The sequence below is a fragment of the Pelobates fuscus genome, chromosome 3 (genome assembly GCF_036172605.1).
Source record: "Pelobates fuscus isolate aPelFus1 chromosome 3, aPelFus1.pri, whole genome shotgun sequence".
Classification (NCBI taxonomy): Eukaryota; Metazoa; Chordata; class Amphibia; order Anura; family Pelobatidae; genus Pelobates; species Pelobates fuscus.
In genome coordinates, this window is record NC_086319.1 from 25439768 (window position 1) to 25465335 (window position 25568).

Here is a 25568-nt window from a genome sequence, read left to right on the forward strand (position 1 = left end):
TTACTTTGGCAGAGCTGTATGAAACTATTTATGATCACAAATGTAATTTGTACATATTTTGCCTTAAAAAAGTATTCACCCTCCCCCACCCCATGGAAGATTCATTATTTTGTAGCATTACACTTAAAAGTTGCAAAATCTTAGTTTATGATTACATAAAAGATAAAACGGCATTCTATGCAGGAAGTAACCAACATTTTTCTTGCATGTTGAAGACAATTAAAAAAAACACATGCAAAATGAAAGCAAATTAAACAAATAAATTAATTGAAAAAAAAGTTAATCCCAAGAATATAAAGTAAAAACAAAATGAAGTATTAAGCAATAGACGTAAACCCTTTGCAAGATAAAGCTTTTTATTTATTGTTTTAACGGTTTTAATTTTGTTCCGAGGAAGTCCTAGATGTAGGACGAAACGCATAGGACCTATATTGCTTTAAGAAATAAAGCAGATTATTATTTGGATTTAATTTGGGTTTCTATCTTCAATATTGGTGTGACGGCTGCCATTGAAGAGAAGAGGTCCTGTATTGGACCCCAATTCTTCCAAGGGGAGGGAACCGTTATTTCACAGTCTTCATCTTGTGAGTTCAATTCCACTAGTGCATACTTTAGATTTTAAATATTACACTATTGTGTTTTTTATTTTTGGAGCCGCTGTGATTCTGTGTGCAGAGCTGGTGTTTGTATATAATTTTAGCATTTTAATACAGGGGTGTGTTTGCATGTTATTCTTGCATTTATGTTTAGTGGTGTGTTTGGATGTAGTGCTGGATTTTAAATGAGGACACACATTTGTGTATAGTATTGGTGTTTGAATGAAGGGTGTGTTTGAGTGCTTGTATGTAATTTTAGAGTTGGAGTTCAAGGGTGTCTTTGTATGTCATGTTTGCATGTTGTGTTGGTGTTTGATTATTGGGATGTCTGCACATACACACTTACACAGATATACATACACATTATATATTTGCACATACAAACTGACACACAGATACACACACACACACACACACACACACACTGGCACAGATACACACATACACACTCTGACACACAGTTACATACACTGAAACATACACACACACTGGCACAAAGATACACACAATGGAGAATACACACACTAATAGATACACTGACACATGGATACACTTTGGCACATACACACACACTGGCACAAAGATACACACACACACTCAGATACACACTGACCACAGTGACACACACTCAGTGACACACACTCAGATACACCAATACACTGACACATGGATGCACACTGCCACATACACACACTACCTGGCACGAATATATATATACACACACACTGACAGAGACAAACACTGGCACATACACACTCCCATACACACTCTGACACATGGATACACACATTGGCACATACACACTGACAGATACACTGACACACAGATACACACTGTCAGATACATAAACACAAGGATACACACTGGCACATACACAAGATACACACACTGACACATAGATACACACTCAGATAAACACTGTGACACATGCACATATTCACTCACAGATACACACACAGGTCATAATGTTATAACCTAACCCTTTCTGCAGGAGGGTGACCTGCTTGGAGGGCTGCCGGTGTGCTGCTCAGACCACACTGCTGCCTCTGTTAGTCCTGCTTGCTGTTCTCTATGTCGGTAAGGAAGTGCCAGGCTTTGACTTCCTCCCAGAATCCGATACTACAGGGGCCTGGTCACGCTCTTAAACGGCCCCAGTGCCAGAATGGGCCCCTGTTCAGCAAATGCTGATCAGGTTGTCCTAAGGGTTTGGGCCACCCAAAGGGCCAATCACGGCGGAACCCCAATTTGGGAAACGCTGCCTTAGAGGTAGCTGTACTCATTCTAAACAAGATAATTATATTTTACCCCACTTGTCACAGATTGGTGTGGGTGTGGTTTATATGTATGTCTTACTACTAATCAAATCGGGGACTTATAGGACTTATCACCTTATTAAATCGAATGTCTGAACTACAACTCCCAGAAACATTTTCAGTGCTTACAGAAACAATATGACTTAGTAGATGTACCACGTACAGCGCTAGAAGTGGAATGTCCCCAAAATGGAGAGAGAGAGAGCTAAGTGTAAATAAATTTTTGCAAGCGGTGTGAACAATAAGCCAACGGCTGTGTGGAAGTACACTGAGACATAAAACTGGGAAAATTTCAACAAAAACTGGAAAAATGGAAGTGTTCTAAAACTTTTTACTGGTAGCGTTCAGCTGAGCACGATGGCATTATGCAGCACTGGATACCACGATATCCATATATATTCTAAAAAATAGTCTAGAACAATCTGTAAATCGCTGCACTATATAAAATATACATTGCACAGCATGGCTGGTGATGGGAGAATTTGAACAAAAATTTTAATAATGCCATCTGCTGCCTCTGCACTGCAGTCACAATCCTGCTTCCATGCCTTATAAACATTATCCCAGTATAGTTCTAATATAACTCATAGAATGTCTGTATGGACCTGTTTCATTCTATTTATTTAGTATCACAATGCACAGAGCATGCCTACAACTCCCAGCATCCTTTGCAAACCGCTAAACTGAACTACAACTCCCGGCAGACTTTGCAAACCGCTGAACTGAACTACAACTCCCGGCAGCCCTTAGCACACTATCCCCGGTGTATTGGACTCTATCTGCCCCGCCCATCTTGTTGCTAGCGGTAACCGTGGTGTCCGTACGCGGCGTGATGACGTCACAGCGCCGTGCGTTCCACGGGAAGCGTGCGTTCCACAGAGCGGGTGGTTGCTGGGTGCCATGCCTGTCCATGTAGTGCGAGATGGGCACATTGAAGCTCAGCTTCCCAGCACCGCGCGCAGGATCCAGCTCAGAGCCCTGCAGCTCGGCGCTAACCTGGCAGACACTTACCTCCTGGTAACTGACCCCTCCCCCCCCAGAGCTTGGTACCTACCTACCCACTCAACATGGGTACTGCAGATACTCACCTCCTGGTAACTGACCCCCCAGAGCTTAGTACCTATCTACATACCCAACATTGGTACTGCAGACACTTACCTCCTGGTAACTTACCCCCTACTGCTTGGTACCTACCTACATACCCACCTACCATGTGTACTGCAGACACTTACCTCCTGATAACTGACCCCCCCCCCCACTGCTTTGTACCTACCTACATACCCACCATGTGTACTGCAGACACCTCCTGGTAACTGCCCCCCTACTGCTTGGTACCTACCTACATATCCACCATGTGTACTGCAGACCCTTACCTCCTGATAACTGACACCCCCCAACTCAGAGGCTGCAGGGAGGAAATCAGGTCATTTTTAGATGGACCCTGATCACCATAACCACTTTAGCAGCCTACATGTACAAAGAGTTTGACACTTACCTGGCCTTGTAGTGCCCCAAGGTCCTTCTGGTCTGTACAGCTATGTGTTACAGTTCATAGTTCAGCATTAGTAAAGCAGATCTGGAGTTTATTCATTGTCTGAGAGCTGTCCGCTGAGGCCCTCAGTTCAGCAGATGAATAATGTTCAGAGTTTGTACGCTAAAGCTGAAGTATGGACTTATGGCATAAGGTTTCAAACTGGAAGAAGGCGTGCACCCTGCAAAGATTGATAACTCAGAGTGTTAGTAAATGGTTTGACTGTATACCCTGGAACTGCACCAGGAGTGCCATGGCCCCCCAGAACTATGATTAATATACTGCAGATTGAATCCCAAATGAAAACAATAACTATAGATATTAACCTTATAATTAGCTGGTCACTGGGGTGCAGAGAGCCCAAATACATTTATATTGACCCGTCCTTTGACAAAGGGGAACAGAGGTCTTAATAAAGTGTGTTTAACAAAGGAGGTGCTTGGATGACGGATCAGATTGTCCATAGAAGTAGCAAACGTTATAAAAAAAAAATCGGGAATGACAATATGATGAGAAAGGAAGCACTGTCTGAATGTGGTTGAGAGAGCAATGTGAGAATATACACTTAAGCAATAATTGTAAAGAATTTACCAAGGTATTTGCGTATTTTAGACCAAACAAGGCCAATAGGAAAAATAAATTGTCAAACTCCACTGTTCCCCCAACTTGGATATTATGTGATCCACAAAAATCATCTTCTCAGTTAATTTGACGTTTGTTCACGATCCGGGTTATCCTCCAAAGTTAGAATTCAGAGTGAATGGAAACAGAGTTTCAAATTTAAGGCAACAGTAGTCACTTTTGTTAATAACCCTGTAAGTTGAAATTTGGAAACCAAATTGCAAAATTTAGACCGATATTCGAAAAATTGTGCATTCATCTTGTTTTATAATAGACTCCTTTGATTGAACGTTTTTACTGACTCGGGGTGCATGTGTTCCCTCTGAGTCAGTATTAGTGGGGGGGGGGAATTAAAAAAATAATAATATAGCGGAGGAGAAACAGCTTCTCTCTTGCAGGGTGTACTAATGACTGACATAAAATATGCACAGAATTGACATTAAGTATCCCTGAACAGAGTTCTTGATGTGTAGTGTTTCAAGCAGTCATACTCCTACCGCCATGACCACTTCAGAAAGCAGTAACCCTTTAATTCTGTCCAAGGAGAGACAGAATGCAGAAGGGGAACTTCCACTGCACCAATATCTAAAAAAAGGTGCCTGGACTGTGGTTATGTTGTGTAGAGTGCTTCGTTAATCTTGATTTAGTTTCCTGTCCCAAGGTCAATATTTCCACTGATGTGGACGGTCCAGCAGTGGTTGGTGGATTTTTTTAAGTCAGCATGTATGTTCATGTCTTACTGCTTTAGCTTTCAGTACATTGTAAGTGTAAGTTTGCTGTCAACCACCAGGACTAGGCTAAGGCCCCAGGAACAAAATACATTTTAGTGATATGTGGTCCACTATGTGTGTGTGTTGTTTTGTCTGAGATTATAAAAATAAATAGAAAATGTTAGCTCTTCATGCTTTTACTGTATTGTTTTGATAGTAAACAAAATTAAATTGTACATTTTGTTGACAGGGTCAGGTTTCACTAACCTATCCTTCTTCTAAGCTTGGAAATGGGTTGGAATTATTCAAATTTGTTCTTGAAGGTATGTGGACCTGTAATCATTTTATCTAAGCATATATTGTTAATTGTATTTAAAATATGAATCCAGTATAGTATTGAAAGCACACTCAAGAGTTCGCCACCATTTTAATATCCATTATAATTAGAAAAACATGCCAAAATACTCAACTTTAAAATTCCATTGATTACTACAAACCTACAGTTATACTTCTTGGAGTGTCCCTCAAAGGGATACTATAAGTGCCAGGAATACAAAGCTCCACCCGAGGTGGTAAATAAAACCCTTTACTTACCTTACCACTGCGGCTTTATCTCCGCTGACGGCCAGCGTCAAGCTGGTGCTAATGCGCATGTGCGTCAAATCCGCACTCACATTAGACCTCAACATAGCAACACATTGAATCAATGCTTTCCTATGGGTACAAATCTGACGCTGGATGTCCTCATGCAGAGCATGAGGATGTACAGCATCAGTTACTGGACCAAAGGTTCGTTAGGATCCTGGAAGCACCTCCGGTGGCTGTCAGTGCTGGCAGACTTAACGTTCAACATTGCAGCACTAAGTTCAATACGGACACTGTACCCAGACCATTTCAATGAGCTGAAGCGGTCTGGGTGCCTCTAATGTCCCTTTAAGTAAAACAATATCAGTTCCTTTGACTTTTAATTCCATGTTTAACTATTTCCTATTCCTATATTTAACAAATATGTACTTGTGAGGTGTGAAAAATAAATTATAAAAAAAAAAACACACCCTTTTCCATGAAGCCTGTTTTAGTCTCGGCCAGTTGTTGCTGTAAGATCTGTCCTTTGGACCTTACTGTCAGAATAGAGAAAGGTATACAGAGAATAACAGAAACGAAACAGTGATACGTTTCTTCTTCTTATTTGCAATGTGTGATATTATTTGCTAAATCCTTTGTATATAAATTAAGTAGAGGAAAAAAGATTAGCACAAGTTATTGGTATGCTGCGGTGTTTGATACAATTATTTAATTTCCAACAATGCCAGACTGTTAGTATGTAAACAATTTGTTTTGGTAAATTTTTACGGTTCTCAAATTCTTTATGCAATGAATGTGGGCTGAATTAATATTTATTAGAATACATTTTTAAGGTTCTATCGTTCATATGTATTCTATAGTTAATCCATTAACAGAAATCTCAATGTCCCTATATTACAGCAAGTCTACAAGTTAATATTCGTGTGCAGTGATTTACTGAAAAACCAAGATCTGGCTCACCTCTCTGTCAAACCTCGGTCTATGTGTATGCTCACACCTTCTTAAAAATGAATGACTCATATTTCACTCAAATACAAATCACAGCCGACCATATTTCAATGATATGTTGCGTTTTTCCCTAGAAAGTGGGAGATGAGTGGTATTTATATGTAATGTGTGTGCATATGTGGTGTGTTGAATTTTTTCTTTGTTCATTAGTAACAAATTATCTTTCATAGTGTGGCTCATGCTTTAAAGGAACACTGTAGTCACGAAAACAAGTTTAGCTTAATGAAGCAGTTTAGGTGTAGTGATCATGCATCTGGATTTTCACAGCTCAATCCCCTGCCATTTAGGAGTTAAATCACTTTGTTTCTGTTTATACATCCTTAGCCACACCATCCTTGGCTGTGACTGACACAGTCTATGTGGAAAAAAAACAGTTTTCACTTTCATTATATGTAACTTACCTTACAAGTTTGTATCTCCTGCTCTGTGAATTGAACTTTAATTACATACAAGAGGCACCTGCAGAGTCTAGCAAGCTACTAAGAGAGCAAGAGATAAGGAAATCTAAATTTAACATCTTTTGCAGTAAAGGAAGTAATAAACATTAGATGACTCTTTACAGGAAGTGTTTAGGAAGGCCGTGTAAGTAACATGCAGGAAGGTATGTCTAGGACTGTATAAACAAAGTGATTTAACTCCTTAGGTGGAGAATTGAGCAGTGAGGCTTCAGGGGCATTAACTGTACACCAAAACTGCTTCATTAAGTTAAAATAGTTTTGGTGACTGTAGCGTCCCTTTAAGGCAGACAAAAGAAAAAATAACAAAGAACAATTAATTATGAGTACACATTTCATTTTAATCTAGTAAACCTCTTAATGCAAGTAGTTTATCTTCATTGTCTTGAACTTCTAATCTGTACTGACAGCTGGGTTTTTATATAATCAAAGTACCAATTACCTTTTCACTTTTCAAGCTTCGGGCAATAATTTTTGTATTCGTTTAGAACAAAATTGTTTCCTGGAGCTAGATTGTTGTAGATGGAACTTTTAATGTTATTTTTTTTTCTTTAATTATCCAGTTATATGGAACAATATATATAATTAACCACAGAGTAAATATAATCAAAGTTACGAATGGTTTTTTATCACTATAATTCAGAAGATGCACTATTTTGTGAGTATGTGTTCTGTGACAAGTTCACACTCATAAATTCTGATTCAAGGAATTATTAGGATGGTTTGACTTTTATGTGTCTTTTTGCTAATAGATTTAATGTAGGTTTGTTGTTTTTTGAAGAATCATTTTGAAACCTGCTTTGATGTTTTAGGGGCTAAGCAGTAATATAATTTAAATCTTGTTTTTAACTTAGATCCTTCTGAAAAAAATGCAAAATTGAAAGCCATTAACACTTTTATCTTCGGAAAGATGGCTGTAGAATGTGGAAAAGCTATGCGACAAGGGGTATGTTTCTATGGTTTTGCATCTTTTTTTTTTTTTTTTTGTAGGTGGATGGGTCTGTATTGCATTCAGGAAACCAAATAAAAGTCACCAGGAATTTAGTTAATCTTGTGTTTTTTTTTTTATTATTTCTAAATTGGCAAAATGTGAATGTTGGCAAAACTGTAAATGTACAGTTTTCTCTAAATATTGAGGCTAATAGTGCTCACATTTAATTGTAGGTTAAAGTTCTAATCAGGAGGAAGAGAAAGCCTCTTCCTGTAGTCCCCAGGTCTCAATGATGCAGCTTCAGGCAGTTTCAAAACCAGAGGCACTGTAGGAATTAATTTGCTGCTGCTCTCATACAGAGTTCACCTTCCACACACCCAGGTGTGTTTTGTGACAATTATGTCACTTTGATGGGTGTTATTTACAATGTCATGTCCTACTTCTTGTAGTTTCTACAATCAGCCAGTAGATGTCACTCATTACAGTATTTGCATTCACCATGAGTAGTATCGGCATCGGAACAATTTCCAAAAAAAGGAGAGATTTTCTCCCTGTGAAAATCACTGTATTCGAGGAAATGAGGATCGGTGCCCAACATTGTGTATCCATGTGTATCTCTGATTTGGGAGCACATACACAGCATCTGTATTCTGAGAACATCTATACTTTGCATAGCATGGGAACAATCTAAATCAAGCATGTCAAACTCAAAGTCTAGCACAGGCCACATAAACAAGATTTAAGTTTATGTGGGCCACAAAATTAAAAACCCTTACATTTTCATTGAAACGTAGGTTTATTTTGAAAAGTACAGAATAAAAAAAATAAAAAACAGTATTCCCCTCTACTTAATTCCAGTCCCCTCCCTATACTAAATCCCAGTCCTCCCCCTCTACTAAATCCCAGCACCCCCTCTACTAAATCCCAGCACCCCCTCTACTAAATCCCAGCACCCCCTCTAGCCAAAAAGCAGACTCCACTCACATTGTGCTGCCAGTATGCGACTCTGGAGTCCGGCCTCTGGTATACCCCAAATGGCGCCGTCTGCACCCTGTGCCAAATCTGATCCTCCCGCTACTTCTTGAAACCCTGTGAAGGTGGAGCATGTTGATGTAATGTCTGCATGTGACATGGCATTGCGTGCCTCCATGCACCTCCAGGTACTCCACTGTCCATTCGCAGCCAACGCAATACTGACCAACACACACACATACACACACACACACAGACACAGACACTGACAGACACACACACATTTACAGACAGACACTGACAGACATACACACACTGACAGACACTCACTCACTGACACACGCACACACACACACATACAGACACTGACACACACACTTACAGACACACACACACACACACATTTACAGACGCTGACAGACACACATTTACACATTCTTGCACTCACATCATTTTCGTGAGTTTGACATGCTTGATCTAAATAGTGTGGGGTGCCTATTAGAAAACTCTGTATTTGTATTGTATCCTGTAATTCATATGAACGATCAGGATTAAAACTGGGTGAGGGTCCTGGAACATTCAACACTGTCTATATATTTATCAACTGCATTACTCCCAGGATTTGTCATGTGTGATCTCACTATAACACTTTGGGCCCAATTTGGACATTTCCACTTAGAGGTGTTGCCAACGGTTCAGACATTAATGGCTGTGTGTTGAGTTATTTTGAGGGGACAGCAAATTTACACTCTTATACAGGCTGTGAACTTACTACTTTTCATTGTAGCAGAGTGTCGTTTCTTCAGTGCTGTCACATGAAAAGATATAATAAACTATTTACAAAAAAGTGAGGGGTGTACTCACTTTTGTGAGATACTGTATATTTCTCTCTTATTTCCTTTTTTTTTTTTTTTTTTTAAATATTAAATATATTTTTATGAAATGCCATACTGAAACAAGCTGTAGTGATTATGTTGCTTAAAATATCCTTTTAAAAAGAAACCTACCATTTTTTCCGGACCTTAGAAATCTGCTCTTCAGTGGATACCACATGTTTTAGTACCCTGGAAAGAAATCCACATTCCTAAATTATCTTTTTAAATCTTCCCCTGGTAAAATAGACCAACTGACTAGTGCTATGGCTCCTAAAACTATTTACGGTGTACCTGGATAGCAGGATAAAACTTACCAAGAAAGGTTAAAGGATTTTAAAAGGATACTGTAGTGCCAGGAATACAAAGCTGTTTAACTGGCACTACCGATCCCTCTGCCTCCCCCCTCTGGAACTGCAATGTTTTCCATTGCAGCACTACGTGCAAAAGGGACACAGCACCCAGACCACTTCAATGAGCTGAAGTGGTCTGGGTGCCTACAGTGTTCCTTTAACATGCATAGCTTGTAGGAAAGACAAGACAGGGGGGATTTGATTGTAACGTTTTAAATACATAAGGGGAATCAACACAGTAAAGGAGTAAATATTTAAAAGAAGAAAAGCTACCACAACAAGAGGGCATATTCTTAAATTAAACATGATTTCAGGAATTATACTTTACAGAGAATGTAGTGGATACATGGAATAGCCTTCCAGCTGAAATGGTAAATGTTAACACAGTGAGGGAGTTTAAGCAGGCGTGGGATAGGCATAAGGCTCCCCTTGATTTAGGATAAGGCCAGAGACTAATGAAAGTATTTAGAAAATTGGGCAGACTAGATGGGCCAAACGGTTCTTATCTGCCATCAATATTTATCTTTCTGTGAATATAAACAGATTGGCAGAATGTCATTTTCGTTTCCTTTATATGTTCATCCCAGAATGGGTTTCTCAAATGTTAAATGAGTGAAATATGAAAAACATTTTCTTAACCCCTTAAGGGTGTGACATGTCATGATTCCCTTTTATTCCAGAAGTTTGGTCCTTAAGGGGTTAAAAGAGCTAAATGATTTCGGATTATGAGAAAGATTCTCAGAACCGCTAGTTGTGATGTTTACAATGGAACATAAAGTAAACGCGTGCTCTGATTGTTCATTAGGCGAACCCCTGATTGAGAAGCTAAAATACACTTTCCCCTTGTCCCTGAATCTGCCATTTAGAAACCTGGTTGATATACATCCATAACACATCAGGCATGATATGGAATTGTAATAGGTTTCAGGTGTTAATAATTTTGACATTTATACCTTATGCAATATATCTCGAAAATGAAAAGCCTGGTTGAGATTTTTCATTTCAATCTAATAAAAATACACCTTTGTCAAGGTTTAATTTAATAGGTACTCTCTGCTTTTAATACTAGACGGATTAGCTTTCACCTTATCTTTAGCTGCGTAACACATTCTGTGCAGCCTATGACCACTATTTATAAAGGTTCCCTAACAGCCAACATATACCAGGATGTTTGTGTAAATTATGCTTTGTGTTACAAGCTAAATTTTATTCAATAATTTCATGTCCTTTTATTAGCTGAAGATTTTCGTTAATTTTGTTTTAAGGCAAACCATCTATTTTTATATAATTGCAATAGCGCATTTAATATTCTCTACCATACACACATATTTATAGCTGAGATGATCTTTTATTTGTGTACAGCTGGTCAGCTTGTAATTCCATTTGTTGACACTCCATCTTCTGTCTACTGATGTGTTTGTACATTTTGTGTAGATCAAGACCTGTCAAATTTCCCTAAAATTCAAGGGCAAGGAATAAAAGGTCAGCGAGCCCTAGGTTACGATTTTATTAGCAACACATACTTAATTAGCCACACACTGACACCATGAGCCACTGTGTTGCATACGTTTTTAAAAATCAGCCACACTTATACACACGTTTTTTGCTATTGATAAAGCAACAGTGTATTCTGCGGCATTGCACAAATAAACAAGCTGTTTTCTCACACATGAACTACTAAAACAGACGAATATTTGAAAGCATGTATACAAATGGGCAATCACTCAAAGACACACACATATAACTAGCCAGTCAAACACATATTGTAACATTCGTGTTCACACACAGACATTTAACCCTCCTCCCCATCTGCTGCTTCTCTCCGTCAGCAATGAGAAACTAGTGGAGATGGGAGGTCGGCCGGCCGCACTATCTCTGATCTTAATTGAGGAGCAGGCTGTCTCTGCATGGTGCACCAGCAGTAAGCTTTCCCACCTCCTCTCATATGCCTGAATCTTGTTTTCAGATACCAAGCCATGAAGATGTGACATCCCATTCCTGCTTTAAGCTCTGTGAATCATGATTTTATTTGGGAAAAGCTGTCTCTGCCACTGCATAACACAAAACTTTTGGCAACAGACAGCAGAGATCTTTTGATTTCTCCGGTCAGAAAGTTCATTTTTTGGCCCAGGTCCTATATGTATCACATTTGTAACCCTGCTTCCTGGGTTTGTCAAGCCCCGGAGTATGTAATGCATTAGAACATGTTCAAATGATTAAATAAAATATAAATGAACTAGTATAACCTGAAAAGTGAGATTTTGTGCACAGCACCCATGATGTATCATGTATGTACATGTTTGATTGTGTGTTTACAGTGGCATGTATGTGCATATATAAGCATGAGATGTGGAATCAGGAGTGTTTGCATTGACTTCATGTTAAGCGTTCCAGCAATATTGTAAATGGACATACCATGGAATCAGCAGTTTGAGACTAAATTCTGTAATTTGAACTCTTTAAATACAGGGAAATTGTCCAAATCCTGAGCCAAAAGAAAACCTAGAATTTGTGCTATATGATGGTTTTTCACAGTTTTGCTCTTAATAAATGTTATACATTAAGTATTGCTAAATGCCTCATATGTCTCGGATCACCCCTACACTATCCCTAACCAAGCATTTTTCATTACCCTGCACTAACCCTACCACTACACCAACCTTAACCAGTGGACACTAATACTGACAGCAAAGGGATTTCCTAGCTCACACAATACAGACTGCTCTGTCATTCTATACTGTGTGTTTGCATTGAGAGGGAGATATCCCTCTCATGCTGAAGCTCCTGCTTGCTGTCCTTGCTGATTGAATAGTGATTAGTAATGGGCAGCACGCACAGCCAGGTTCCGATCACTGATGACAGGGGCATGCAGGGAGACCATATCAGAGTCTTTTCAGCCCTCCAAGGGTCTCCCTCTGTCTGGGGCAAGCTCGGATCCTTCAGGATTCCAAAATAATCACACTGGCTGTCGCAATCATTCAGCCACTGGGATTTAAAGGGCTATGTGCAGCGCTCACTTTAAGCACAACTCATCTGTCAGTCTGGTGACACTAAATGTTCCGTGTCATCATGAGGATTTTAAAGCTCACGTTTCAAGCACATTTTATTAATTTTTGCACCTTGAAGGATAATTGTCACTTTTCTTAGAATCTCTCCCTTCTTAGTGCTATCCGTTCACGTTTTTAGATCTTGACAGGTGAAGCCACAAGGAGCAGCAGCATCTCTGTAGTTTTGCACATGCTGGTACTCTCTCCAGAAGTAGTGAACTATGTCTGTCTAAGTTGTCCATTTTGATACTAGTAAATAGTATGTTTGGGGTGTCTTTATTTTGTAAATGTTTTAATACTTTTTTACCCTATTACAGGATACTGTTGTGGTTTTTGGTTTTGATTTAACGAAGTCTCCATCTGTAAGCAGAGATGGGCGACATAGATGCCAAATAGAATTGTCTGAAGAAAAAGGATCAGAGATTTATGTAAGTTAATCAAGTTCTGTGTTTCATTGAACATTCACAAATTAAATGTTAAACACTCCAAGCACAACAACCACTACAGCTCCTGATCAGCTGACACACTCAGCCATTAAGGGAAGTCTTGCACTGCAGGGTTTAGCTCAGGAGTATTTAATTAGGAACTTCTGGCTGTTTGGCGTCACCAGTGGAGGCAGGGAGTGGCTCCCTATTGACTGAACTGTATGATATGCTGATTATTGACTGAATTGTCTGATACTCAATGCTAGCACCAGTGTTGCGGTGTCCTTGTTTATGCAGAGTGAATATCGCTATGATAGCAGAACTTCTTGGCTGATTCATTGCTAACATTGTAATGCCCAAATGCTAAATTCTGGCATTCCCTGCAAGCTCTGCAATGGGACAAAACGTAACACCAAAAGTAGATGACGATGGTTAGCAAATGACTTGATCACAGACTATCTACCCCTGGGTATTAAAGGACCACTATAGTCACCCAGACCACTTCAGCTCAATGAAGTGGTCTGGGTGCCAGGTCCCCCTTGTTTTAACCCTGCAGCTGAAAACATAGCAGTTGGTGACGTTGGTGGGGGAGGAGAGGTCACCAAGTTTAAGGTCATTGGCTGAAGGGGGTTTTAACCCCTTCATCGCCAAGGGGGGGCTCTTCCAAGAGCTTATAGTGCCAGGAAAACGGGTTTGTTTTCCTGGCACAATAGGGTCCCTTTAAAGCTTTGAGGAAACAGATAAGCAGAGTAGTGGTTTGCCTGGTCGGGATAACCCATATCTTTGGTGGGTGTGTGCATTCTGCTTAGCATGTGTAGGCCACCAAAGATTTTGCTTGACATTATGAGACTGCTGTGGCTGTTATGTATAGCTGAACATCAAGATTAGTTTAATTAGAAGAGAAACATGAGATTATTTATAAACAGCTGGTGGGATTGTTATGCTAATGGTTTATTCACCAAAATGTAATTGACAAAAATTCATAGTGAATTCAAGGTGACTTTAAAACATTTAGGCCACCATTGCTGAATTACAATTCACTAAGTCAACTGTACTTCAAATTCTGCTACTTAGACCCAAAATGTAAAATTTAGACACACACAGTACACCAACATATGTTATATGTTACCTAGATGTGGATGTTCTAGATGTGGAACTACTTTATCTTTATCTTTATTTAAATCTAAGATTTGTCTTTTTTTTTTTCTTTCTTTCCCCAGATTTTAAATAAATCAGGTTCCCGGGCAGAATCTACAGTAAGTACGTTTTCTAATATTACGTTTCTTTTGTCTGCAGCAGAATGTATTAAGCAGTGGAAATCCGTTTTCTTTTTTAATGTATGCATGTGAGAGAGTAGATTGTACGGCGCATCGCGTAGCCTAACGAAATAAGCGCGAGTATGGGTTTTTTGAAAGATGGCACAGGCCACGGCTGAGGAACCCACTAGAATCCTATTCACAGACAGTTGCATCAGTTTCCACCAATCATTTCATTAGAAAGTATTGTAGGTCTGCATTGACATTGTCTTTAGTGTGCCATTGTCTCAGGGACACTCCAGGCACCCAGACCACTTCTGCCCATTGGAGTGGTCTGTGTGCCAACTCCCACCACCCTTAACCCTGCAAGTGTAAATATTGCCGTTTTTATAAACTGCAATAATTACTTTGCAGGGTTAGGTTCTCCTCTAGTGGTTGTCTTTCTCACAAAGGTTGTTCGTGATTCCAAATGGAGCTCGTAAAGGACTTTTAGCCTCCAAAGAGGCTATAAGCAGATGTGTAGTTTTGGCTATCATTCAAGCTTACAGAGCTTTGGGAGTACCAGCTTCCAGAAGGACTTAAGGCTCATTCCGCTAAAGCTCTTTCTTCTTATTGGGCTGCAGCAGGTGCTGACACACCCTCTTTTTGGGCATGTTTGTCCCTTTGGGCAGTTCTGGTTACGTGCCGTTAGGGGGTATGGATTTACTTGGAAGATGAAAGTGAGAGATTAGCACAGGGTATGTGTTTTCTGATAGCTATATCCTGTGAGTTTCTCCCCACACCATCTCCACCAGATACATGATGCTTGGGAGGTATAACTGGTTTAGTGGTTTCTGTCGATAAGATTCTGTAATTAGACCCATCATAACTGTCAGCAACAGGCCCAATGGGCTTTTAATCCAGCCCTGACTATAACTTTATTTGAAGTGGTCATTGGGAGCACAAAGTTGCTGTCAGTTGGGGTGAGGGCAGTAAATGATTATATGGTGGGGGGCACAGAGCTGTTTTCTGCTGACAGTTGGTGTTTATTCATTAACTGCTAAAGTCTGAGAATCGACAAGGGGAGAACACATACTTTAGCTAACTAGAGTTTACAATGTTTGACCTATTTTTCTAGCCATAGTTGCAAAAGGAAAAAATATATATTTCTGAAACGTTCAGAAAGCAGTGAATTCTGTGGTACGCAAGAATCGTTGGAAAATGGGGGTGGCCTTATGTGTGAAATACAGTTGCAAGAAAAAGTACGTGAACCCTTTGGAATGATATGGATTTCTGCACAAATTGGTCATAAAATGTGATCTGATCATCATCTAAGTCACAACAATAGACAATCACAGTCTGCTTAAACTAATAACACACAAAGAATGAAATGTTGCCATGTTTTTATTGAACACACCATGTAAACATTCACAGCGCAGGTGGAAAAAGTATGTGAACCCTTGGATTTAATAACTGGTTGAACCTCCTTTGGCAGCAATAACTTCAACCAAACGTTTCCTGTAGTTGCAGATCAGACGTGCACAACCGTCAGGAGTAATTCTTGACCATTCCTCTTTACAGAACTGTTTCAGTTCAGCAATATTCTTGGGATGTCTGGTGAGAATCGCTTTCTTGAGGTCATGCCACAGCATCTCAATCGGGTTGAGGTCAGGACTCTGACTGGGCCACTTCAGAAGGCGTATTTTCTTCTGTTTAAGCCATTCTGTTGTGGATTTACTTCTATGCTTTGGGTCATTGTCCTGTTGCAACACCCATCTTCTGTTGAGCTTCAGCTGGTAGACAGATGGCCTTAAGTTCTCCTGCAAAATGTCTTGATAAACTTGGGAATTCATTTTTCCTTCGATGATAGCAATCCGTCCAGGCCCTGACGCAGCAAAGCAGCCCCAAACCATGATGCCCCCACCACCATACTTCACAGTTGGGATGAGGTGTTGATGTTGGTGTGCTGTGCCTCTTTTTCGCCACACATAGTGTTGTGTGTTTCTTCCAAACAACTCAACTTTGGTTTCATCTGTCCACAGAATATTTTGCCAGTACTGCTGTGGAACATCCAGGTGCTCTTGTGCAAACTGTAAACATGCAGCAATGTTTTGTTTGGACATAAGTGGCTTCCTCTGTGGTATCCTCCCATGAAATCCATTCTTGTTTAGTGTTTTACGTATTGTAGATTCGCTAACAAGAATGTTAGCATTTGCCAGTGACTTTTGTAAGTCTTTAGCTGACACTCTAGGATTCTTCTTCACCTCATTGAGCAGTCTGCGCTGTGCTCTTGCAGTCATCTTTACAGGATGGCCACTCATAGGGAGAGTAGCAGCAGTGCTGAACTTTCTCCACTTATAGGCATTTTGTCTTACCGTGGACTGATGAACAGCAAGGCTTTTGGAGATACTTTTATAACCCTTTCCAGCTTTATGTCAACAATTCTTAATCATAGGTCTTCTGAGAGCTCTTTTGTGCGAGGCATCATTCACATCAGGCAATGCTTCTTGTGAAAAGCAAACCCAGAACTGGTGTTTTTTATAGGGCAGGGCAGCTGTAACCAACACCTTCAATCTCCTCTCATTGATTGGACTCCAGTTGGCTGACATCTCACTCCAATTAGCTCTTGGAGATGTCATTAGTCTAGGGGTTCACATACTTTTTCCACCTGCACTGTGAATGTTTACATGGTGTGTTCAATAAAAACATGGCAACATTTCATTCTTTGTGTGTTATTAAAAGAAAACAAAATACCAAGCAGTGAATCAGAATGCAACAAACTTCAAAACAACTTGATATAAGTGCAGCGCTAGAAGTGTGATAATAGTACTCCTTATGCACTTACCCCTTACAGTACACACGGGGTATGCATGTAAAGTAAACCAGAAAATAGATATATAGAGTAGTACTGTCAAGTAATCTTTTAGTGGAAAGTACATAAATAAAAAAGGGAAACTCACATTGTAAAGAGCCTTTTATAGGGGTATAGGCTCTAAAACACATCGGCCAACGTGCCTTTTAAGGTAGGCTGTAACACCTAGGGATAGGGGTTTGTGTGTTATTAGTTTAAGCAGACTGTGATTGTCTATTGTTGTCACTTAGATGATGACCAGATCACATTTTATGACCAATTTGTGCAGAAATCCATATCATTCCAAAGGGTTCACATACTTTTTCTTGCAACTGTATATGTTCCTTATGTCTTCCTTGCCCTGTACGATATTCTGTAGTAAGAAGCTGAATTTTAAGGAACAGTGAAATAGCAGCATAAAAATGACATTGTAAAGACTTGGATACTTTTCCCGTACGTGAAGTGGAGAGAATATCATAGAGTCTAAAGGAAATATTACAAACGCAATAGAGTTTAATTGGGTATAGTGAGGTATAAAATCACACTTCCTCTGCTGTTACTGCCAAAACTGATTTTTTCAAATTCCGTTTTATGCCCAATTTTATAGTACATATAATGTTTTACTGTTGGAGTTCTTCTCCGTTTCTCACACTACAACAGCACTTTTGTAGTTATGGAGTCAACAAAAATAATGATACACTTTAAAACCGTCTTATACAAATGGATTGATCATTCGGCGATTTATAAAAAAAAAAAAAAAAAATACACACACAAATAAAACCCCAATGTTATTTCCTTTAATGATATGTAATGCATTAAAGGGGACTATTTAAAAAAATGTTTCCGTGTTTTAGTTCATAGTATATTTACAGCTTGACAGCGTTCTTGTTAATATGCATTATATTCATATTTTAGGCTTCTGGATCAAAATATTCCTATACTACTCTTGACCAACTCAAAGAAGGCATGGTAGCCAACCTTTTTGGCGTTGTCAAATTTTTCAAGCCGCCTTATCGAAGCAAAGGAACAGGTAATTGATATACTATATTTTTTATTCAAGTGAAGATTTTGTGTAACATTGTAAGATGAAGCCGTGTGTGGTGGTTGTGGTGGTTAGTTGGTAGTCTAGATTTTAAAGCATACCCGGTTGCCAAATGTAAATGTGTATTATTAACTTGTGTTTGTTAAAACTTTTAATGTGGAATTAGGATGAGATGCGATGAGTAGGTTCAGTCAAGGAATGAAAATGGAATGAGGAAGAGGGGTATAAGAAGGTAGAATAATTAGGAAGGTTTTATTGAGAGGGATAAGAATGGTAGTAAAAGTTGATTTGGGGAAGTCAGATGCAGAATGTGGCAGCGATAATTTGAGAAATAATATATTGGATAGTTATGGAGAATAAAAGAACTAACCCCAAAAGGTTCAAAATATTATCAACACAAAGTAGTGATCTCCGTGATGACTGTAAATTGGAGTGGACATATATATATTTATTTTTATTAAGAATACACTGATTTTCATGCACATGTCATTGTGGGTCAGCTGTGTAGTTCTCAGACTATGTTTGCTGGGAGAGCCAGTTAAATGTAAAACAATTTAAAGCAAAAAATATAGTATCTTACAGCAGACATACGAAGATTCAACATCTGTTTAATGAAGGCGATTGCATTTGTTGTTTAACATATGAACACAGTTAAAGGGTTACTCCAAGTACCATGACCACTTCAGTCATTGATGTGGTCATGGTGCCTGGAGTCAGAATGTAGAGCTGTGAAACACTGCACATACAGAGAATAACCCATGTGCTAAGATAATTCCACCTCTTGCGTCATTGGGGTGTCCTCATATGCCTATACGCGGAATTGCAATCATTGGCTTCAACGGTCAGCTAGAACTCTTGGACAATGTCTGGCTCTGCAGATTTTCTGAAGCTCGATGCACTTTACAGCCAGCTACAGAGGAGCCCCAGTACCCAGCAGGACGAGGTAAAAGGGCAAACTGCACTAAAAAATTAATAGGAAACAGGGCCAGAATACTACTAGTATCATAACCACTACGGGAGCTTGTAATGGTTATGGTGATTGGATTAACCCTTTAAAGGGACAATATAGTCACCAGAACCACTAAAGCTCAATGTAGTGGTTCCGGTGTCTATAGCATGTTCCTGCAGTCTCAGAATTGTAAATGCTGCCTTTTCAGGGAAAGGGCAGTGTTTACATTGCTGGCTAGTAACACCTCTAGTGGCAGTCACTCAGAAAACAGGGCCAGGAATCCAAATAGCCATTCAAGTACTATAGTACCAGGAATGCATGTTTCTATAGTGTTCCTTTAAGCAAATCCATTGATGTAAGATTATTTTCTTTAATTGTCAACATCTTGAACATATAGATGCATAAACTCCAATTATTCCTCCGTATTAGGCTCCTTATTTTTGTTTAGGCTTTACACATGTTTATCTTGTAGAGCAAAATCTGAGATTTAGGAATGTCTTTTTATAGCTTTTCCTTTACATAGACATTGTCCCAAATCACACATCCCTTTCAATAAAATGGCATGTAATAATGTAGAGCTAATTAAATATTCTAAATTACCTTGCTTTCCCTTGAAGGTATAAAATAATGAGAGCTGTGCTGGGCCATTAATAAATAATAGATAAATCACACTTCAGAATATTCAGGACTGCAATGATTTTAGGAATACTTAAAGTGAGCCAGTCACTTGGCGGCAGCCTTAATAAAGATACATTCTATAGTGCCAGATAGATACATTTTGTATTAAGGCTGCCTATTACTTATGATGAAATTTCTTCAGAAAGGAAAAAAAACTCAGATGCTGAAATATTCTTAAAACAAAGCAGGAATTGCATTTTCAGTAGCACCTGAAAGTGCATCCAGCTTTTCAATTTATATCTACTGCCAGTCACTCACAGCCGGCATCAAACCATTTGTGATTAAACTCCTGGTCTGTGAAGCTGCCAGAAGGAGCAGAGAGAAGTCCACATCCCCATGGGCAGGGGCTCCAGGTTTGGTGGACGGTGTCTCCCATAATGTTTTTACAGCTGTGTTACAAGTAATAAGTGTTTATTTAGTCGACTAACAATTTTAGTCCGATTTAGTTGACTTAAACTAAAACAATTCAGATGAATAAAATACGACTAAAACCAAAATGGCTTTTTAGACTGACTAAAACTAAAACTAAATTGAAATATGACGCTAAAATTAACACTGGTGGTTAAGATATATGGGAGAGGGAGGAGAGGAAATGAGACACACGGGGGCCTGGGTGAATGAGACACACGGGGGGCCTGGGTGAATGAGACGCATGGGGGGCCTGGGTGAATGAGACGCATGGGGGGCCTGGGTGAATGAGACGCATGGGGGGCCTGGGTGAATGAGACGCATGGGGGGCCTGGGTGAATGAGACGCATGGGGGGCCTGGGTGAATGAGACGCATGGGGGGCCTGGGTGAATGAGACGCATGGGGGGCCTGGGTGAATGAGACGCATGGGGGGCCTGGGTGAATGAGACGCATGGGGGGCCTGGGTGAATGAGACGCATGGGGGGCCTGGGTGAATGAGACGCATGGGGGGCCTGGGTGAATGAGACGCATGGGGGGCCTGGGTGAATGAGACACATGGAGATGCTTGGGGAGAATGAGACACATGGAGATGCTTGGGGAGAATGAGACACATGGAGATGCTTGGGGAGAATGAGACACATGGAGATGCTTGGGGGAATAGACACATGGAGATGCTTGGGGAGAATGAGACACATGGAGATGCTTGGGGGGAATAGACACATGGAGATGCTTGGGGGGAATAGACACATGGAGATGCTTGGGGGGAATAGACACATGGAGATGCTTGGGGGGAATAGACAGATGGAGATGCTTGGGGGGAATAGACAGATGGAGATGCTTGGGGGGAATAGACAGATGGAGATGCTTGGGGGGAATAGACAGATGGAGATGCTTGGGGGGAATAGACAGATGGAGATGCTTGGGGGGAATAGACAGATGGAGATGCTTGGGGGGAATAGACAGATGGAGATGCTTGGGGGGAATAGACAGATGGAGATGCTTGGGGGGAATAGACAGATGGAGATGCTTGGGGGGAATAGACAGATGGAGATGCTTGGGGGGAATAGACAGATGGAGATGCTTGGGGGGAATAGACAGATGGAGATGCTTGGGGGGAATAGACAGATGGAGATGCTTGGGGGGAATAGACAGATGGAGATGCTTGGGGGGAATAGACAGATGGAGATGCTTGGGGGGAATAGACAGATGGAGATGCTTGGGGGAATAGACAGATGGAGATGCTTGGGGGGAATAGACAGATGGAGATGCTTGGGGGGAATAGACAGATGGAGATGCTTGGGGGGAACAGACAGATGGAGATGCTTGGGGGGAATAGACAGATGGAGATGCTTGGGGGGAATAGACAGATGGAGATGCTTGGGGGGAATAGACAGATGGAGATGCTTGGGGGGAATAGACAGATGGAGATGCTTGGGGGGAATAGACAGATGGAGATGCTTGGGGGGAATAGACAGATGGAGATGCTTGGGGGGAATAGACAGATGGAGATGCTTGGGGGAATAGACAGATGGAGATGCTTGGGGGGAATAGACAGATGGAGATGCTTGGGGGGAATAGACAGATGGAGATGCTTGGGGGGAATAGACAGATGGAGATGCTTGGGGGGAATAGACAGATGGAGATGCTTGGGGGGAATAGCCAGATGGAGATGCTTGGGGGGAATAGACAGATGGAGATGCTTGGGGGGAATAGACAGATGGAGATGCTTGGGGGGAATAGACAGATGGAGATGCTTGGGGGGAATAGACAGATGGAGATGCTTGGGGGGAATAGACAGATGGAGATGCTTGGGGGGAATAGACAGATGGAGATGCTTGGGGGGAATAGACAGATGGAGATGCTTGGGGGGAATAGACAGATGGAGATGCTTGGGGGGAATAGACAGATGGAGATGCTTGGGGGGAATAGACAGATGGAGATGCTTGGGGGGAATAGACAGATGGAGATGCTTGGGGGGAATAGACAGATGGAGATGCTTGGGGGGAATAGACAGATGGAGATGCTTGGGGGGAATAGACAGATGGAGATGCTTGGGGGGAATAGACAGATGGAGATGCTTGGGGGGAATAGACAGATGGAGATGCTTGGGGGAATAGACACATGGAGATGCATGAGGGGAATAGACACATGGAGATGCATGAGGGGAATAGACACATGGAGATGCTTGAGGGGAATGAGACACATGGAGATGCTTGAGGGGAATGAGACACATGGAGATGCTTGAGGGGAATGAGACACATGGAGATGCTCGGGCGGAATGAGACACATGGAGATGCTCGGGCGGAATGAGACACATGGAGATGCTCGGGCGGAATGAGACACATGGAGATGCTCGGGCGGAATGAGACACATGGAGATGCTCGGGCGGAATGAGACACATGGAGATGCTCGGGCGGAATGAGACACATGGAGATGCTCGGGCGGAATGAGACACATGGAGATGCTCGGGCGGAATGAGACACATGGAGATGCTCGGGCGGAATGAGACACATGGAGATGCTCGGGCGGAATGAAACACATGGAGATGCTCGGGCGGAATGAGACACATGGAGATGCTCGGGCGGAATGAGACACATGGAGATGCTCGGGCGGAATGAGACACATGGAGATGCTCGGGCGGAATGAGACACATGGAGATGCTCGGGCGGAATGAGACACATGGAGATGCTCGGGCGGAATGAGACACATGGAGATGCTCGGGCGGAATGAGACACATGGAGATGCTCGGGCGGAATGAGACACATGGAGATGCTCGGGCGGAATGAGACACATGGAGATGCTCGGGCGGAATGAGACACATGGAGATGCTCGGGCGGAATGAGACACATGGAGATGCTCGGGCGGAATGAGACACATGGAGATGCTCGGGCGGAATGAGACACATGGAGATGCTCGGGCGGAATGAGACACATGGAGATGCTCGGGCGGAATGAGACACATGGAGATGCTCGGGCGGAATGAGACACATGGAGATGCTCGGGCGGAATGAGACACATGGAGATGCTCGGGCGGAATGAGACACATGGAGATGCTCGGGCGGAATGAGACACATGGAGATGCTCGGGCGGAATGAGACACATGGAGATGCTCGGGCGGAATGAGACACATGGAGATGCTCGGGCGGAATGAGACACATGGAGATGCTCGGGCGGAATGAGACACATGGAGATGCTCGGGCGGAATGAGACACATGGAGATGCTCGGGCGGAATGAGACACATGGAGATGCTCGGGCGGAATGAGACACATGGAGATGCTCGGGCGGAATGAGACACATGGAGATGCTCGGGCGGAATGAGACACATGGAGATGCTCGGGCGGAATGAGACACATGGAGATGCTCGGGGGGCATGAGACACATGGAGATGCTCGGGGGGCATGAGACACATGGAGATGCTCGGGGGGCATGAGACACATGGAGATGCTTGGGGGAATGAGACACATGGAGCGGCTGGGGGGAGGAATTGAGACACATGGGGGGCTGGGTGAATGAACACAAGGAAATGCTTGGGGGGAATGAGACACATGGAGCGTCTGGGGGGGAGGAATTGAGAAACATGGGCAGTATAGAGGGGCTAGGGGAAAAAGAGACAAGGTGCTGATGGAAAGAGACACCCAAATGGGGCTGTGGATAGAAAGAGACACACATAGGGGCTGGCAGGTGGGACGAAAGAGCCACAGAAGGGCTGGGTAAGGGGCAAAAGAGAAAGATAGAGGCTTTAATTAAAACCATTAGATTTTAGTTGTTTTGACTAAAATCTACTGGGGATTTAGTCAACTCAAACTAAAACCATTCACAAGACTAAAATACGACTAAAACTAAAATGGCTTCTCAGTAAGACTGTGCTTATGTTCAGTATTTTTCCGTGACATGTACTTATGAGAAAATTAATTATTTTTGGTCCAGTTACTAATTATCTATCAATGTTAATCGGGAAGTGACTGCTATTAAATGACACCCTGTTGCACTTACCATACTGTAAGCATTTGCCAGTTACAGTCAATGTATTTCCAAACTATGCAGATCATGGAAGATTGAGGAAAAATCTGAAATGAAATTGCAGTTTAATAAACCTTACTGCCTAAAACATGTAGAAATGAAATATAACGTTTTACCCTTGGGGCTCCCTTACTGCATCAATGAGGTGTGAAAATAAACAATATAAAGAGGACAGATGCCCGCCGACTGCTCTGGAAGCCTCAAGCCACGCAGACGCCTGTCATGGCATCGCTGTCTGAGGGCCCTTCCTTGCCGTCTAGTGAGGCGTCCCTTGCGGCTGTGGATGTGCCAGAGAAGCGTGCAGAGCATCTGAGTACTCTCCTGCACCCTTGGAGTGCCATAGATGCACCGGTGATGGAGAGTACACTATGAGGCATATTCGACAAACTCTGCCGCAATATTGCGGCCGACATTAGCCAATTCAGGGAGAAAATTGGAGGAGTGTCGATGCGTATCCAACCACTTGGAATCCTGCCCGGGTTCTCCCGTTTGTCCCTGTTCCACGAGAGAGAGCCCAGCGACTGCAGCTATACCTTGTGCGGCATTGCCTTGATCTCTCATGTTGCTTGTTTTTTTGTTATTGTTTTCCTTATGTTTTACATTTGTATAGTTAACTATATATGTTTTGCTCTTTATATCATATGATACATAGTGTTCTTAAGAACACATAATTTTTTCGCAGACGAGGTCTGTATCTGCTGACAGAGTATCCTACCCCCCAACCCACTGATTGCCTTAGTCTGATTCCATCATAGTGGGCATCCGCCTCTGGAAACATCAGTTACCATATTCGGGAATATAAGCTTGTCAGAGGCACATGGCATTCTATCCCCTGAAAGGCTTCCCTTAACCCATAGTTTATCCACTGGGAACTTTACAATTGTATGCTTCTTTTATTTTCCAAAAAAAAAGTAGAAAACTAAATTCTGTTAGTGTTTTGCTCTCATCTTTGCCATTTTACATAT

The 25568-nt window shown here is 41.5% G+C and overlaps 1 protein-coding gene across 1 annotated transcript in view; it reads left to right on the top strand.

Moving 5' to 3' along the window:
- Positions 1 to 2765: 2765 nt before the first annotated feature.
- The window catches only part of POT1 (protection of telomeres 1), a 101093-nt gene continuing 78290 nt past the window's right edge, over positions 2766 to 25568 (top strand). Inside the window, exons 1-6 of the mRNA XM_063446808.1 lie at positions 2766 to 2926; positions 5022 to 5094; positions 7674 to 7765; positions 13312 to 13422; positions 14640 to 14675; positions 18421 to 18535. Coding sequence (XP_063302878.1) covers positions 2810 to 2926; positions 5022 to 5094; positions 7674 to 7765; positions 13312 to 13422; positions 14640 to 14675; positions 18421 to 18535 — 544 coding nt within the window. The 5' untranslated portion in view covers positions 2766 to 2809. The remainder of the gene's footprint in view (positions 2927 to 5021; positions 5095 to 7673; positions 7766 to 13311; positions 13423 to 14639; positions 14676 to 18420; positions 18536 to 25568) is intronic.